General features: G+C 35.2%; 1 protein-coding gene and 1 pseudogene across 2 annotated transcripts; both read left to right on the forward strand.

The window, feature by feature from the left end:
* The first annotated feature begins 553 nt into the window (after positions 1–553).
* Positions 554–3,140, forward strand: LOC121978726 (annotated as a pseudogene).
* On the forward strand, positions 2,758–16,113 carry LOC121976889 (protein MODIFIED TRANSPORT TO THE VACUOLE 1-like). Of its 2 annotated transcripts, none has more exons than XM_042529288.1 (6): positions 2,758–2,977; positions 7,041–7,281; positions 7,699–8,451; positions 12,130–12,285; positions 14,061–14,969; positions 15,825–16,113. In XM_042529288.1, the coding sequence occupies exons 2-6, from the start codon at positions 7,075–7,077 to the stop codon at positions 15,864–15,866; spliced, it is 2,067 nt and encodes a 688-aa protein (XP_042385222.1). In that variant the 5' UTR covers positions 2,758–2,977; positions 7,041–7,074; the 3' UTR covers positions 15,867–16,113. The 2 variants fall into 2 exon arrangements, with proteins under 2 accessions (XP_042385222.1, XP_042385220.1); XM_042529286.1 differs by lacking the exon at positions 2,758–2,977 and adding an exon at positions 6,660–6,865.
* The last annotated feature ends 632 nt before the right edge of the window (positions 16,114–16,745 follow it).

A 16,745-nucleotide genomic window follows, 5' to 3' on the forward strand; every position in this document is an offset into this window, starting at 1 on the left:
GAAATACTAGCCTGCGGTGCTTATGCTGCGGCATCGGTGCGGTTTAGTGCACGTATATTCCTGATCGGTCTCTGGACCGATCAGGGAACCTCCTGATCGGTCTACAGACCGATCAGGGAAACTCCTGATCGATCAGGGAACCTCCTGACCGATCAGGGAAACTCCTGATCGGTCTACAGACCGATCAGGAGGTTCCCTGATCGGTCATCAGATCGATCAGGAAGGCAACCGTACCAAAATCGCAAGAAATGCACCGCAGGAGAACATTTCTCTCTCTCTCTCTATATATATATATAAAATTAGACATTTTATTTAAAATTTAAGTTGGACTGGATCCTAAAGGCAACGTCATTACGTCAAGAACGAAACAAGGTAGTCAAATCCTATTCGTCCAAACGCTGAGGGATGGCTAAGATGCAGACATGGCATCTCTAGATGACCGTGTTCCAGAAATATCGTTCGCCTCGCGGCGCCGTAACCCTAAAGCAGCTAGCTCGATCGTGGGCGACGAAGATGGTGTGGATCTGGAATTTCTACTAGTCGTTCTCCTTGAAGTCATCTGGATGCGTTTTTGCAGACTTTCAAGCGCAGGAACGGCGGGCGCAACAAGCATGGCCGCGGCCACGTTAACTTCATTCGCTGCTCCAACTGCGGAAAGTGCTGCCCCAAGGTTTCATCCGTTGGATTTTCTAATTTTTTTTCTTCAATAGCTAGTTAGTGATGTTTCCCTAGAATTGTATGATAGGATTTATGCAGCATTTAGAGCCGATCGGAGGTTATATATCAACTTCAGTTACATCGGCGAAGCATGCATTGTTTTTTTCTTCTTGTTTGTCGAATCTCTTTTATCAATGTTATTTATGACATTTTTTGGTAAACGTAACGACTCACCTGATGCTTAGTTATTGGTGTAGGACAAGGCGATCAAGAGGTTTCTCGTGGGGAACATAGTGGAGCAGGCAGCCGTCCGGGACGTGCAGGAGGCCTGTGCGTGTATGATGGTTAGCGCCTTATAGTTTGAATTATTTTGGCCGCAAGGCCTACTCAAATTCCCTAAATTCCTTCTAGGATACACTCTTCCTAAGCTATACATCAAGATGCGGTACTGTGTATCCTGTGCAATCCACTCCAAGCTTGTCAGGGTGAGATCTCGCACCGACAGCAGGAACCGTGAGCCTCCACAACGTTTCAGACGACGGGTACTGCTCTGACTACTTCTACACTTTTATATATGCTTGGCTGGACTCTTCTTCAATATTCCTTCCTATATAGTTGCTAATTGTATAGTTTTTCTATTTGCAAGATTTTAGAAAGTTACAGTGAGCATTTTTAACATGCTTATTGAATCATGGCCAGAAAGATCCGTCTTTGACAGCATTTCAAATCATTGTATAGCGCTGCCAAGTATTCTTGTTAAAATCTCATGTGGAAATTTAAATGGCTTTTAGTGATCCATTCTGAGACATTGTTATTGTACCTTGTGATTTCATTCCTTGACAATTAGCCATCTGTTCATCACAACTTGGGAATGGCTAGTGCATAAGGCGCTGCCACCATGAGACCTGAGTTTTGAATCTCGGCATAGTCGAGGTAAATACCTCCCTCATGCGCCAGTCACTATTCCAGGCTATTAGTCACCCGTGATTTACTTCCTCCGTGTTGGCCCTGGACAGGTGGGGGGGGGGGGGGGGGGGGGGGTGCTTTGCCACCATCACAACTTGGGTTGCTACTAGTGTGATTAGAAATGTCTTGTTGCCACCCTGTAGATTAGTATTTCTCAAGTTATACATGGGTGTTTTAAGATGTCGTCTACAATATATGCTAGAACTAAATGATTGAGAGAGAGCTATTTATACCCAAGATTTAACAGTACTATCTATTGTCCAAGGATTATCAATAACCAATGATGCTATTTTCATGTCTCATCTCTGTTGTTATCTAGTTTTCATGTTCTAGTTGTTTGGAATCTCTATCATCTTGCTATGTTATTCGTGATTTGCTGATGCTACACATGCTCCAATGAGTCGATATGTAAGATAATTCAATTAATTGTTTTAGAAGATCGCTCAAGCAGTGTTTTTCTGAGACACAATATAGAACTTGTTGGCAAACCTATAGCAGACTAGAAGTATGCTAGAAGATCAGGTTTGGAAGAGCTTGGTCAGTTTGACTGAAGTAATAAGTTTGATTTGACCTAATTATCTTTGGTTTGATTGAGATGGGTATAGTATCTTGGTTAAGTTTGACCGATCTTCTAAGGGTCCAGACTAGTTGGTTGAGCTTGACTGGAAGATGAGTAGATTGCCAGAGTGAATGAGTTTAAAATTAAGGCAAAGCTGGGCTATGCGAGCTAGACCAAAGTGGAGATAGCATGTCTAAGGTGGTGATTAGCTCTTATCTAGAGTACTGTGGAACATTATTTTGGGCCTTTACCGGTTTTGAATTTTTGGTTTCATGTTGTCGTGTGGGCTTTGATGCTTTTATTGGTGTCAAAATGGATGCTTGTCCAATCTAATCCAAAAAGGTATTCACCATGCAATTAAATTACCCAACTGGATGCAGTTTCCCTTTTAACAAATTTTTAGTGGGATAAATACTTGGTTGTTGGTAGGTGATAATTTGTTTAGACACGTATTAGTTTTTCATGATTAGATTTCATGCACGGAAGGTCGTCCCAAAAACACACGCGTCACTCATTATTTGAAAAAGCAAAATCAGTGAGGTTGGTTAATTATTATTCTCCTTTGCGTAGCCTTTAAGATTATCTTAATTGGTATTCTGGTGTGGTTTGTCCAGAAATGTCACAGAAGGTCCTAATTGCTTGGAACGCTAGGACTCCGATTAATGATTTCCTTGTAATATTCTGCAGGAGGATCAGGCAAGGCCTGGCCAAGGACCACGTCCTGCTGGAGCTGCTGGACCTGGACCTGCTCCTGCTCCTGCTCCTGCTCCTGCTCCTGCTCGATCATGATCCAAGGTTCTTGATTACTAGTTTCCATAGGTTTCCTAGACAATTTACATCTGATGAGTTTCTTTTAATCAAACTGTTGTTTTTGCCCATCCTTTTTGCTTTATTATGTCAGTATGAACTCTCTGTACCCCTTATCTAAAAAAAATGCCATTCTCGTTCCTTTCTGTTTTGTGTTTGTCTATTTTACCTGCCCAAGATAGAGAATACATTTGCAAAGTATCATTTATAATTTTTTTTTTCAAAAATCTCAAGGATGCCCTCTCTAAATTTGTCGATCCAAAAAAAACTTGTGTTTTCCTTTGATCTAATGCGTCGTCTGAATTCATAAATTGTCTAAATAATAATTTTATTTTATCAGTTTTATTTTCCTGTAAATATCTTTCATTTTCTGCTTGTTGTTGAATTTTTATCTTTGCTTTTTTAATTGTGTTTTCATTTATTGTAGCTTTCAAAATTTGTTGTCATTTTATGCTTTTATTTATAATTTTGAGCAAGTTTTGAATCAGCAATTTTACTACAATTGTTGTATGAATTTAAACTATTTAAATTTCACCTGTAAATTACAATTATTTTATGAATTAAAATTTCTTTAGTTATTCTATATTTTTATTTTAAATTTTAGATAAATTTAGGATTATGAAATATAAGCAAATTAATAAAATGTTGCTCCGAGAAAATTTTATATTTCACATTAAATGAAATCGAATCTTTAATTTTTTGGATTATACAAAAGCAAATTTTACCTTATTAGAAAACTCTTGCCTCGTGTATTTTCCCCTTCCAATAATTTGTATTTGTTAATAAATTTTAAATTTATGATAGTAAATTTGAGCAATTTTACGCTAACTTTTACAAGTATATCAAGACCATATTTATATTTGAAACTTTAAATTATTTAAAAAATTAAAATTATAATATTGTCTTTTCTATCCTAGCCTCCTGTATTTTTCTAGTTTTATAATTTTTATAGCTAAATAACTTCCTTTTATAATTTCTTCGATAATTTATTAAATAACGCACTTAAATTTTTAAATTTATTAAAAAAATATACAGTATTTTACTATTTATCTGACTTTTTCTATTATTTTTCTATTATCTATTATTTTTTTCTCTCTTCTTTTTTAATAACATTTTAATATATTTGAAGAATGTAAAATAAACAATGAATAGTATATTTGAATTCCTTGCAATCTAAAAAATACACTGAAACTGAAATGAGTGTAATCAGAGTTCTTTAGGTCCATCAGTCGGTTTTGACTTGATGTGGGCCCAACATGAATTTTTTTGACAATTATTTCATTTTACATGTTAACATCTATGAAAAGTAGAAATCAACAATGGATCACATATTTTAACTCCTTGCAATTTTAGAAATCCACTGGAACTGAAATGAGTATAATCGGAGTTCTCTAGGTCCATTAATAGGTTTTGACCGAAATTTATTTATGGACCTAGAGAGCTACGATTATACTCATTTCAGTTCCAGTGGATTTCTAAGATTGCATGGAGTTAAAATATGTGATCCATTGTTGATTTTGACTTCTTCAAATGTATTAAAATGTTATTAAAAAATTGACTAAATCTTATATAATGTTATTCATATATTTTACATATTTGTTAAAAAGTGAAGATAGAGAAAAATAAAAAGTGAAGAGAGAGAAAAATAATAAAGAAAAGAAAAAGGGTAAAAAAAGTTAGATTATCAGGAGGATTAAATAAGAATAATATTTAAAATTTTGCGCTCTTTGATAAATTGTAAAATAAGATATGTCTTTTTAGTAAATTTAAAAATTTAGATACATTATTTGATAAATTACCGTAATTTCTTCCACCAAAATCCAAAGGTCACGTTCCTTTCTTCCACCAAACCCATCTTTTCATAGAGACATTATTGATCAACTTTTTGCTAAAAAAAACACACAATAAATCATCTAAAAGCTTTGTCATTTTCCTCGTGATTCTATATATTTTTTTTAATATTAGATATCTAAATTTTACCGTATGACTAATTCTAGGATCACTTCAATTGACATAGGTTGATTCTACATGATAATTCAACTTTTATCGCTTGAAAAATATACCCACTTTTTACTATCACATCAAGTCGGGGCACTCATGATTCCATGTTAGATCTTGCAATATCCAACTGATGTATTATGTCGAGCATCTTTCTCACGTCCTTCCAAATGTTGTAGGAAGGGACATCATCTATAGCTAAAGTAGCACCAATTTTTTTAGTTAATACTAGTTATTCAGCTCATCCGTTAATAATCCTTAGATATTTGAGAAATTGAGAAGATGTTCTACCTATGTCTTTGACTTGGGATAAAAGATTTGGACCATTTCTAGATTTATGCATGTTAATGTTAATACTTTGTTAATTCAATTGTTGTTATTTTACTATTTAATTAAGAATCCGGACCTTTAATAATAATGTCGAACTTGAGATTTTGAAGCATGAGGCGAGCACAAAATATGGTGCCCTCAAAGTCTAATATTCATATATTTTTCATCAATATAAATATAATAATATTTGAAACATGAAATCTAGAAATAAAATATAAACAAAATATATCATCAAAAATAATGTTACGTTAATATCATTTTTTTTTCTTTTCACATCAAAAATAATTTAAATATTTATTAATAATTTTAACTTTTTATCCTTCTCATACATCAATTTTATTTTGACATACCTTGAGGTATAATTAATAACCTAATTTAAACTATTTATATTATTTCTCCTCACCGTCTCAATGTTTATTGTTTCTTATCGTTCTCTCCTATCTTCCTCTCCAATTTTTACTATTGATTTTTTTTTTATTATGTGAATTTATGTATTATATTACACATGCAATACATGTGTATGATGGCTAGTTAATATTATAAATTATAATATAATAGGTGATAGAGTCTAATAACCATTTAATAGGATTAGTATAATTTATTCCTAGCTAGTAGGATAAAAGTTTAATTAATATTATTATTATATTTGCTCACACCATGCATTGGGATAAATAAATCAAATGCAATGTATCATAAATTTTCATAAGTAATTGAATTTAATCTCTTTTGCTAGAGTTTATTACAAAAAGCTTACATGCTTAGATTCACCATGTTGCCCATATAGACAAAACTTTTCTTGTTCTAATGACCAAGAATGTAGAATCATTCTAAATGCTAAGACTTTTTAAAATTCAAATAGTTTAATTCAATTTAGTCAAAACTCTTATATGGATCTAAATTATTTAAAATAAAAAAAATGGCTTCAAGAGTTATGTTTATTTGTGAAATTTAATTACAATGAGTTTATACGTTAATTTTAACTAAAATTACTATACAAATTAAAAAACTTCAATAATAATAAACAACTACAATGTACGGTCTTATTTTGAAATTTATAGACAATGTGTAAGTGATTTTTATGAGGAAAATGAAACTGTTAAATATGTTTTTTAAAACTAATTCTTTTATTATTATTTTTCATATAACAGAAAACTTGAAAATAAATTGGAGAAAACAGTTTAATCAAATATGACGTCATCATGGCGGCCGTCACCGCCCATCTTTTGTGATGGTACCGTCTCAGCCCCTGATTTCCGCTCAAAGCATCACGACCGTTGGAATTACGTAACGACTGGAACGAACGGTTCTAAGTCCCCGCTTTTGTATCACCGTCGGAGTTTTGTGATTGCCAATTGTCTTGCTTGCTATCGAACTCGTCTTCTCTCTTCCCTTCTTCCCCCAAATCCACCTCCTCCTCCTTTCCTGCTCAAAGTCTCTGCTCGATTTATGCTGTATCCCATCAACGGATCCTGGAACGATCTTTTGGATTCACTTCATCTGCCAATCTCCATCTTCATCGGGAAACATCTCTCAATTAGGGATTTTAACGTAAGGCTGGCGTTTGAATGAACGGAATTCGTTTTTTTAGGGTTTTTACACGATCGTCTCTGTGCTTCGTTAGTTCTATAGACCTTATGTTTTGAGATAAGGTGATTTATATCTCCTGTTGTTTGTCTGGTCGAGTGACTTTTTTTGGGGCTGCGATCTTGATTTTGCGGTGTAGGGGAATAAGAATTGGTTGATTTCTTTGCGGAAGTATGGATCAGAGCCGGAGAGCGGTGGAAGCTTATTGGAGATCTCGCATGGTTGATGGGGTGACTTCGGACGAAGATAAGGTTGCTCCTGTGTATAAATTGGAGGAAATCTGTGATCTTTTGCGTACTTCTCCGGTGGGCATTGTGAAGGAGGTGTCAGATTATATCTTCAAACGTCTTGATCACAAAAGCCCAATTGTGAAGCAAAAGGTACACATTCTTTCCACACACTTTTTTTTTTAAGAGAAGAATCCCGCTATCTGTGTTATTAGTTGTTTAATCTCAATATCTCATAGTAAAAATGAAATTCTTCATCTTGAATTGAGATGATCTGAATTCTTAAATAGATTTCACCTCCTTCCCACGGCAATTCAGGGTTGCAACCTTATTGTTATTCACATTTTGTCTATTAATTGTGAATGTTTCTAGCTGACAGAGCTTATTTTTATGAAATGATCATTGTGTTTTTTTGGCCTAACATGTTTCAAAAGTCTGCGATCTAAATCCTCCACATCTGGATATGTACACAATACTTTGTCTGATTATATTAAGTTGTCCGCACTGGAAATATACAAACCTGTAGCTAGCTTGATGGATATTTTTATTTTGTATCTTACTCTTGGCAAGGCACTTCGGTTGATCAAGTATGCAGTGGGAAAATCTGGAAATGAGTTCAGGAGGGAAATGCAAAGGCACTCAACTGTGATTCGTCAACTGTTCCATTATAAAGGTGAATTGGACCCGCTGAAAGCAGATGCCCTTAATAAGGCTGTTCGTGAAACTGCTCATGAGGCTGTTGCTGCTGTCTTTGCTTCTGATGAAAACAAGTCAGTAACACCGGTGGAAGGTCTTAATAGGCGCATTCAAGGATTTGGTAACACAAACTTTGAGCTTCCAGCTGAGGAGAAAAGGTCATTTATTAGTGAAGTGGTAGGTCTTGGTAGTGCCACCATCAAGCATGGACTTAGCACCTTTGCTGCTGCCCATTCATCAAGGAAGGATGACACTGGCAGTTATAGGAGCCCAAACCTTCGAAGGTCTCTAACAACAGAAATAGATAGTCGTGATGATTATCAAGGAATTGAACAGCAGACAGAAAATTGGAATGCTTCTAGGGCGTCAGGAAGAAATTCGGGGGCATGGGGTTCTAATTCAAGATTAAATGTTCCCACTGCTGCAGGAAGTGAGGACACAAGTTCAAGTAATGGCGGGGTTAAGAATCGTGAAGAAAGGCTTTTGGAAACAATTGTCACCTCTGGCGGTGTTCGTCTGCAACCAACTCGTGATGCTCTGCAGGTTTTTCTTACAGAGGCTGCAAAATTAGATGGATTGGCTATGAGTCATGCCTTAGAGATGAAGCTCAATTCTCATATATGGCAGGTCAGCTAGATGCCACTTGTATCAATATGCCGATTACTTTGCATGCAAGTTATAGGCTTTTTTTTTTTATATGTTTTGTGTTTAGTGCTATCTCATAGAAAAACTTATTATTAAAGTTTTTATGGATAAAAGTATTTTATGCTCAATTTTTAAATCATTATGTCATTAACTCATGCTAAAATAGCTTTTTGAGTTTTTATTTGCTATCAATTTGGACATCAGGATCGACCAAGATCCTCTAAGCTAGATTTGATTGGGGTCTCATGTATCAAGGATCTTATCTTCCTCAACATTCCTAATTAGGATGTTGGTCTCAACAATATTATACTAATGAAATCTACTTACTTTATACATGTTTTAAAGTCAAACATTCACTAAAAGTAGACCATCCTTTTTATGCAATATCGTCTAAGTAATTTCATTTCATAAGAATCCCTTTTAACTGTAACTAGAGATGATTTATTTTAGTTTTTGTCCTTGGCATGGACTTGAGAGAAGTAATTTCTTACTACGTAAAAGAAGTACAACATCTTAACTATTTATTTTGCATTATATATGAATGATTTTCATTATATGTGATAATAATATAATTTAGTAAACTATAAAATGTTCATACTTAATTCAATTTAATAAATTTTATTTGCCAAATAACTATGTTAAATTGTTAGGTTTTATGATCCAATTCTCTGACCCTACAATCCAACAACCATCACCACTCTCCTTGTTTCTCCCTATTGCCATTGTAATGTTCTTCTAGTTCAAGCCTTGCTAGTGCATAAAAAACATGGTGAGTATCACCCAAATTGTCGATTGTGGTTGGCTTTATGGAGTTGAGTACTTGGTTGAAGTCAGAGGATTTGAATTAAGGGATGGGTCAAAGTGGAGAAATCAATGAAATAGTGAAAGTGAGTTAGAGCATGTCCAAGTTGGAAAAGTTTTGCCTAATGGCACGTCATCCAAGAATCTCCAAACGTTTGGAATTCCCCTCGTTTTGTAGGCTCGGGGCACGAGCCCTCCCAATGATGCCTTGCCACATAACTCACTCAATGGCTAGAGAATTAATCTAATGCTTGTTATTGCATTTCCGCTTCGCTTATTCATGTGCATGCCTTGGGTTGGTCCGACTCTACTTTCTCAGCTTATATTATGTTTACATTGGTAGAATCATGTTCGTTCCATAAATGTTGTCACACATTTGACAAATTACTTAGTTATGTGATAATTTTACCCATATTAGTTACTTCCTCTAGCATTAAGTTCAATGAATCATTTCTCATGGAATTCAAATGTAATACTCCCTTTGTTCTCCTCAATTTGCTTGAATTAATTTTCTATAATCTGTTCAAGTGCATGTTTTCAATGAAGGTAGAGAATATAGACCGAATTCAAGTGCATGTTTCCTATGAGGGTAGAGAATCAGCAACACTTTTAATTGAATTGTTATTCTCTTTTACTACATGATTCCTTCTCAGTATAAATAGGACCCTCCTATTTATTTTCCTTTTCTTTCACTTTTACTGCTCAGGAAGGACTGCACTCTAAATCCTCTTGCCTCATAGTTCTTTTTCTATTAGTTTAGTATGCTGTCTCCAATTCAAGCCATTTCTTCTATGTTATATATTTACCCTTTATTTACATCTTGACCTCTCTTTGAGCAAAACTTGAGTCCCAGAGCTAGATTAATTCAAATGAATTACTAGTTAATGTATCTTCCCTTCTACTTCTGCCTATCCTGAAGAAGTGCTATGCTTTTTTGGAATGAATCAACCCCTTTTAACTTTTTTTGGTTGTAGTGCTCTGCCTTTTTTTAGATTTCTTCAAATTAGTTCTTATGGATCATTCTGATGAAACTGTTCCTTGATCATGAATGCCCAACCTGAACCAAGCCAAGCCAAGACACAAGGCCTTCCTAAGAGAAAGTTCAGTTGAAACCTTCCATCTTTAATGCATAAAAATTCAAGGAATTGACAAGTATAGTAGTCTGAGTTCCTAGCTCTTGCACAGCTTTGCTCATAATGACAGGGCTTACATACCACCTTCACTTGCCTCACAATTCTCCAACAAACTTTGATTCTCTTTTCATCCCTTGCTTATCCAATTGCTCAATCTGTAATCTTGTCGCTAGCCCAAACTCTCAGCTCCAGATAAGAATTTTACCGGTCAAGTCATATAGATCGGGAATTGATATGCCCATTAGTTTATTTTGGACATAGGGTTTGTTCCCACCATGACTATTACACCATACCACCTTGAGCTGGATGGAAAAACCCTCAGATACCCACTTTCGTCAAAAGATGAAAACGGAATTCTTCTTCATCTCTTTCTAGAGCTGAGGCATTATGCCCTTTTATTTTAGGATGTCTTGTTAGAGCCTTGACTGGATGTCGGACTTATGCCATATTGTTTCAGGATACCTCTTTACCTTGAACTTTGTAGATCTGAGGTCTTATTCTCTTTTCTTTTAGGATGCGTTGTTGGATCTTAAGTTTCATGTCTGTTTGAGTAGGTCCTTATTTTGGGCACCTTTTTGAGATGCTTGGTTCTTTTAGATCCTTTGTCTTATTCCCTTCTCTTTTCAGATGCCTTTTTGAATCCTTGTTTTCACTTCTAGATTGAGGACTTATGTCCTTTCCTTTCAAGATGCTTATTGGGATCTTTGGTTCTTGTAGATCCAAAGGATTTATGCCCTTTTCTGTGAGGAGGACATCTTTTGGTTAGTTTGCATCATACTATTGCAGTTGAAAAGCACCTTTAACCAACAAAAGAAGCATATCGAAATTAATCTATTGAAATCTTAAATTCTATTCTATTTTTTTCATATCATATACTTTAGAAGGAAAAGAAAACCTTTTGAGAGTAAATCTTAAACTTGCTGTCTTAAGCCGAATTTACTCTAAACATAGAACCTCCTCAAGTTGGCAAGATTCCAAGTTCTCCTTTCCTTCCGTCCTCTCTATGAGATAACCATTGCCTCTCTTGTCAGAGCATTCTTCATTTGGATTTCTAATTTTTTTTTGAGAAATATCAGACTTAAGCCTTTTTTTCTCAATATTAACTTCCTCATGACAGTAGATTTTTTGTCTTTTTCTCAAAATGTTAATTGCTCATGAGAAGAGTAGATTCTTAGTCTATTTTTCTGTGAATATTAACTCTTTATCACAAGAGTGGATTCTGGAACCCTAATCTTTCTTTTTTATATAGCCTTTTACAATTTGTCACTCCATCTTCCAAAGGATAGTCTTGTATGGCATTTCATAGGTGGGAGTTAAGGAAGTCTTATGTAACTCTTCTATTTATAAAATAAACTCAGTCAATACCTCTATTGAAGTTCCAATTTCAGTCAGAGTTGCATTGTCAAAGCTTCTTAGTTGGTGCATTTCTTCTTGTCTATGTTGAGTGTTACCTATCTATTTTTCTATATGCAGGACTTTTTTTTTCTTTATAAAAATGTTACCAGTTGGACATAAATTAATATCTGTGCTGCAGCTTGAGAGTGCGTGTTAAAATGTTATGTATTAGTGTTATTTTTTGCAAGTTTAATTCCAAATGTGTATTTAGCCAGTCGATGTCATCAGTGACCTGTTTGGGTATAAATGTATAATGTTCTCTTCTAATTATAATATAATTTTGTCTCTGTCAATTAAGTTTTACTAAATTATTTCCTTTTGACATTTTCAGGTTCGAATGAAGGCTATTTGTGTCTTAGAATCAATTTTGAGGAAAGCAGATGATGAACAATTCATTATTATAGTTTCTTATTTTACTGAGAACAAGGAGTCTGTGATCAAGTGTACAGAGTTACCACAAGCTTCTTTGAGGGAGAAGGCCATCAAGGTACATATCCTCTTATGATTATTGTACCTCAATGTTTAAGAGTATTCCTTAACTTTCAAAGTTTAATCTTGTAATTCTATTTGCATATATGAAAGCTGCTTTTTATTTTCTAAGGATTGCGTTTCTGTTTACATGCATTAAATGACTCGTCTAATAGAAATTGGGATATAATAGCGACAAATGTTTCAATGCTTCAAGAACTAATTCAATAGAAACTTGGAATACAAGTACCGCGAAATATGCACAAAATAAATTATTTGAAATGGAAAGATTTCAGTGTAGTCTATAGCACCTGTATCTTTATTTTGCATTCTTTTCCAACTTAAACATGTGATGCCCTATCAGAAAAATGAAATGGGATACCTATGCGGCTATGCTTATTTTTGTTGATAAACAATTTTCTCTAGACCTTTTAATCAACATTCATACTTTAGTTTTGATGTCTTATGAATGAGGCTTTTATATTTTTCAGTATGACATTTACTTTATGCGTAAATTATGTTGAAAGGTTTCACTAGTGTATACAAGTTGTGGTTCTTTACTTTTTGATAATTTTTTTTATCAGTGACTACTTTGTTTGAACCATAATATTGTCATAACCAGAAGATGTTGAGACTCAGACTTTTCTTGTGTGTTCTTAAGTTTACATCTGATCATTTTTGGTTCTATCTCTCTGACTTGGACTGTCAGTGCCTCAGTGTCAGGACATGGGTATGGGGGATTGGATCAAGGGTCTAAGTATTAGAGATCAGAACCACCGAAGCTGGATTTTTTGAGATTTTTTTTTATTCTGTGTTTTGTTTGTTCAAAATCTCTTTTGATATTTTCTGCCAGTAGTTACAGAACATGAGTTGAAGGGGAGCCTTGCCGTAACGGTAAAGTTGTTGCCATGTGACTAATAGGTCACGGGTTTGAATCATGAAAACAGTCTCTTGCAAAAAACAGGATACGGCTGCGTACAATGGATCCTTCCCCGGGACCCCGCATGATGGGAGCTTCGTGCACCGAGCTGCCTTTTTTTTATTTTAGTTATAGAACATGAGTTCATCTTGTACTAAATGGGAAAAATTCAGTTTGTCCCTATATGCTTTACGCTTTTTGTGTAATCCCTCCTTTTTCAGAATGCCTCCAATAATTTTTTGACAGACCCCGAGAGAACATGCCATTTTGGTTTCAGAATGCCTCCTATTGACGGACAATAATTGATATATTTTAATATATTGTTATCTTGCTATGATGTATTAAGAGTCCATTTGTCCATTTGCTGAAATGGTTAAGTTTACCTATGCCTATGCACCCAACCAGATGGTGTACTCCTACCAAAGTTTACCACCTTATTTAATTTTCCCTCGTCTAGTATAACAGTGTCATGATCTTGTCCCTGAGGTAGTAAAATGAGTGAAATAATGGAAAATTTAAGAATATTGAAATGTCCTTTTAAAACTTGTTTTGATGAAATTTAATCCATTGCCCTAAAAACATGAATTTAGAAGTTTACTTTTGTGGTTAATTTGCTGTTTAGAAGCAGAAGGTACATTTTCTTGTTCAATATTGTTTTGATTATATTACAATTTTATTTCAGAACTTGATACTTCTGATATCTATGCTAGCATGGTGAATAGATGCTTGACCTTACCTTGACAAAGATACATAACTGATGGCACATTGCAATACCTTTTGCAAGAGTTATGGGAATTTATTATGTAAATACTTGTAGCCACTGCTTTTCGACTCTTTATTTAACATTGAATGCAGAGTTCCTATCTTTTGATTAGGTCTTAAATCTCCTTGGCGATGAGCTAACTTCTGGAGCAAGAGAGGAACTGCCTGAGCAAAAATCAGCACATGTCCCTGTTGTTCATATCCCCGACTTAATTGATACAGGTGACCTTGATGATTATGGAAGTCAAGATACCATGGAGAAACATAATGAAAAAAGCACACTTACAAATTCGATGGGCCCATTGGGTGATGATTTGTTTGGGATTGATCCTGTTGTGAACGTAAGCACTGCTGGCAGTAGTAATCAAGATGATCCATTTTCTGATGTTTCTTTTCATGTGACTGAGGACAAAGAGCAGAATGATCTTTTCTCAGGATTGACAATAGATAATCAGAAGCCAGATGTTGCTCCTGAAGGTAAGGAACCTGACCCCTTTGATGTTTTTGGTTCAACATCGGTGCATTTTCAAGAGAAAGCAAGCAAGGACACAGGGAATCTACATGATTTGATGGATGGTCTAACCATTCAAGAAAGCAAACAACATGGTGTAGTAAATGCTTCTGAAAGTACTTTCTCAGGGCTTGATTTCTTGAACCATAATGGCCAACCAAGCCCAGTTTCCGTAGATGCTGCCATGAAGGAAACTTTGGGTTTAAATGCTGTTTATTCTCAGGCTTCTATGCAGTTTGGCATGCCTTCAAACGTTATGTTCAATCAAGGTTTTGTTCCCCAGCCGATGGATTACAATGCAATGAATGCAATTATAGCTCAGCAGCAATTTTTATTACAAAACCTAGGACATCTGAACCCTGGTTTTAGTCATAATACTAGGGCTGCTGTCATGGAAGGCAATCCTATGCCACTTCCTGATATCTTTCAACATACAAATAATCCAGTGCTAAACAATGCTTCGATGTTGAAAAGCCCAAAGGAAGACACGAGAGCTTTTGATTTTGTTTCGGTAACAGTTCTGCCCTAATTTTTGCCTAAACATTTTGATTTTTCTTCAATGCCAACTTCCAGAAATCTTGTTTTCCATTACAAGTTTATTAGATATGAATGAGTTATCCTTTACAACTACTGATGTCCATGATTCCATCGCAACATGTCTTCTCCATTCAGAATGCAACTAGACAAATATAACATATCACATTTTAATTAAGCAAAGCATGGTAGCTTCTCAAGTCCTCACAATTATGAATTACCTTTTGCCTGAATTTTATTTCGGGTCTACAAGGAAGACTATTAGAATATGTCATCTTAGGTAAATCATATCGACTTTCTCTATAATACTCCACACCCACTTGCTATATATATGTATGCTGTAAACATAAAGTTGATGTTTCATCTCATATACTGTTTCCTGCCTGCATTCTTTTGACATGCCAAGTTTTCCTTAATGCTCATGAATTGTTGCCATGTTGGACTAATGCGTTTACTTGTCATGGTGCATGATTGAGTACCAAACCGTCCCCTCGGATGGGTCTAGTGGCTAGCGCATGAGGTGTTACCACAATGAGGTCTGAGGTTCGAATCTCGGCAAAGTCGAGGTAAATACCTCGCTTATGTGCTAGTCACTATTCCAAAGGCTAGTAGCTGCCCGTGATTTACCTCCTCCGTGTTGACCTTGGGACGGGTTGGCAGGGGCGCTGGGGACAAGCGTATTCGCCTTTTTTACCACAATGATTGAGTACCAAACCATTCATTCATGTTCTGTTTTAGTAAACATACTGCTTTGATTGATTGTATTTGTATGTCTGTATGTTTCATCCACTCTGCCATTAGAATTAAAACATTTTTGTCGGCTCATGTGCAGGATCACCTGGCGGCCGCCCGAGGTTCCAAGAGGCGTACTTGAAGCTGTAGTGAGGTTGGAGCTGGAGAGCCATGGATACTTCTCGATCAGCACTGGTTTTGTGTTCCGATGCAGTGTCATTTCATTTCTTCTAGTAATAATTTCGTGCCTCAAACTGTTGCCAATGTTGCAATGTGTGACTGAATAGTCAGAGCGGTTGTTAGGGTTTCCTAGGGTTGTGAGTGGATTTCGAATTTCAATATGTTAAATGTTTATTCTCTCCTTCCAATAATTGTGTTTGGGGCTCTCACTCTCTCTCACACTCTCACTAGTGGAATCACCGTGAATATTTACTTCGAATCATCAATGATTTACTTTCTTTTTGTGTTAGAGACTTTAATATAATTATAGGGATTTATTTTAAAGTAATTTATATTATAAGGGTGTGAATGTAGTGTAATATTCTGATGATAAATAGTAGTTAATTAAGTTTAAGGGATTAATTATTTTCATTGTATTTACTCATCGACTTCATTATTGAAGACATTGTTTGAAGGATCATTTGTCATAAATCATATTGAAAATTCATTTTTAAGTTTGTTATCTACTTCATTATTGATGAGGTTGTGCTTACTTCACTTCAGCACATCGATGTAAATTGTTTAGAAATTGAATTATTATACAAACATAGAAATATCTTTATAATAGGAAGAAGCTTTAGTGCCAAGGTACCTATATAAATGATGCTTATAATTACCTCTCAAGGGCATACTTCTACGGTTATTGCATTTGGGCAATAACTTCTTGTCTAAAACACTAAATATTTCTAAAATTTCCGATCTTCCAAGGGTTACTCTAGTTCATTTGCATTAAAATCAAGACCGACAACATATCACCATTGTGTGGTATGCATTTGAAATAGTGTTTGCTTTGAAGCATCCA

Source organism: Zingiber officinale, chromosome 4B, assembly GCF_018446385.1.
Source record: "Zingiber officinale cultivar Zhangliang chromosome 4B, Zo_v1.1, whole genome shotgun sequence".
Classification (NCBI taxonomy): domain Eukaryota; kingdom Viridiplantae; phylum Streptophyta; class Magnoliopsida; order Zingiberales; family Zingiberaceae; genus Zingiber; species Zingiber officinale.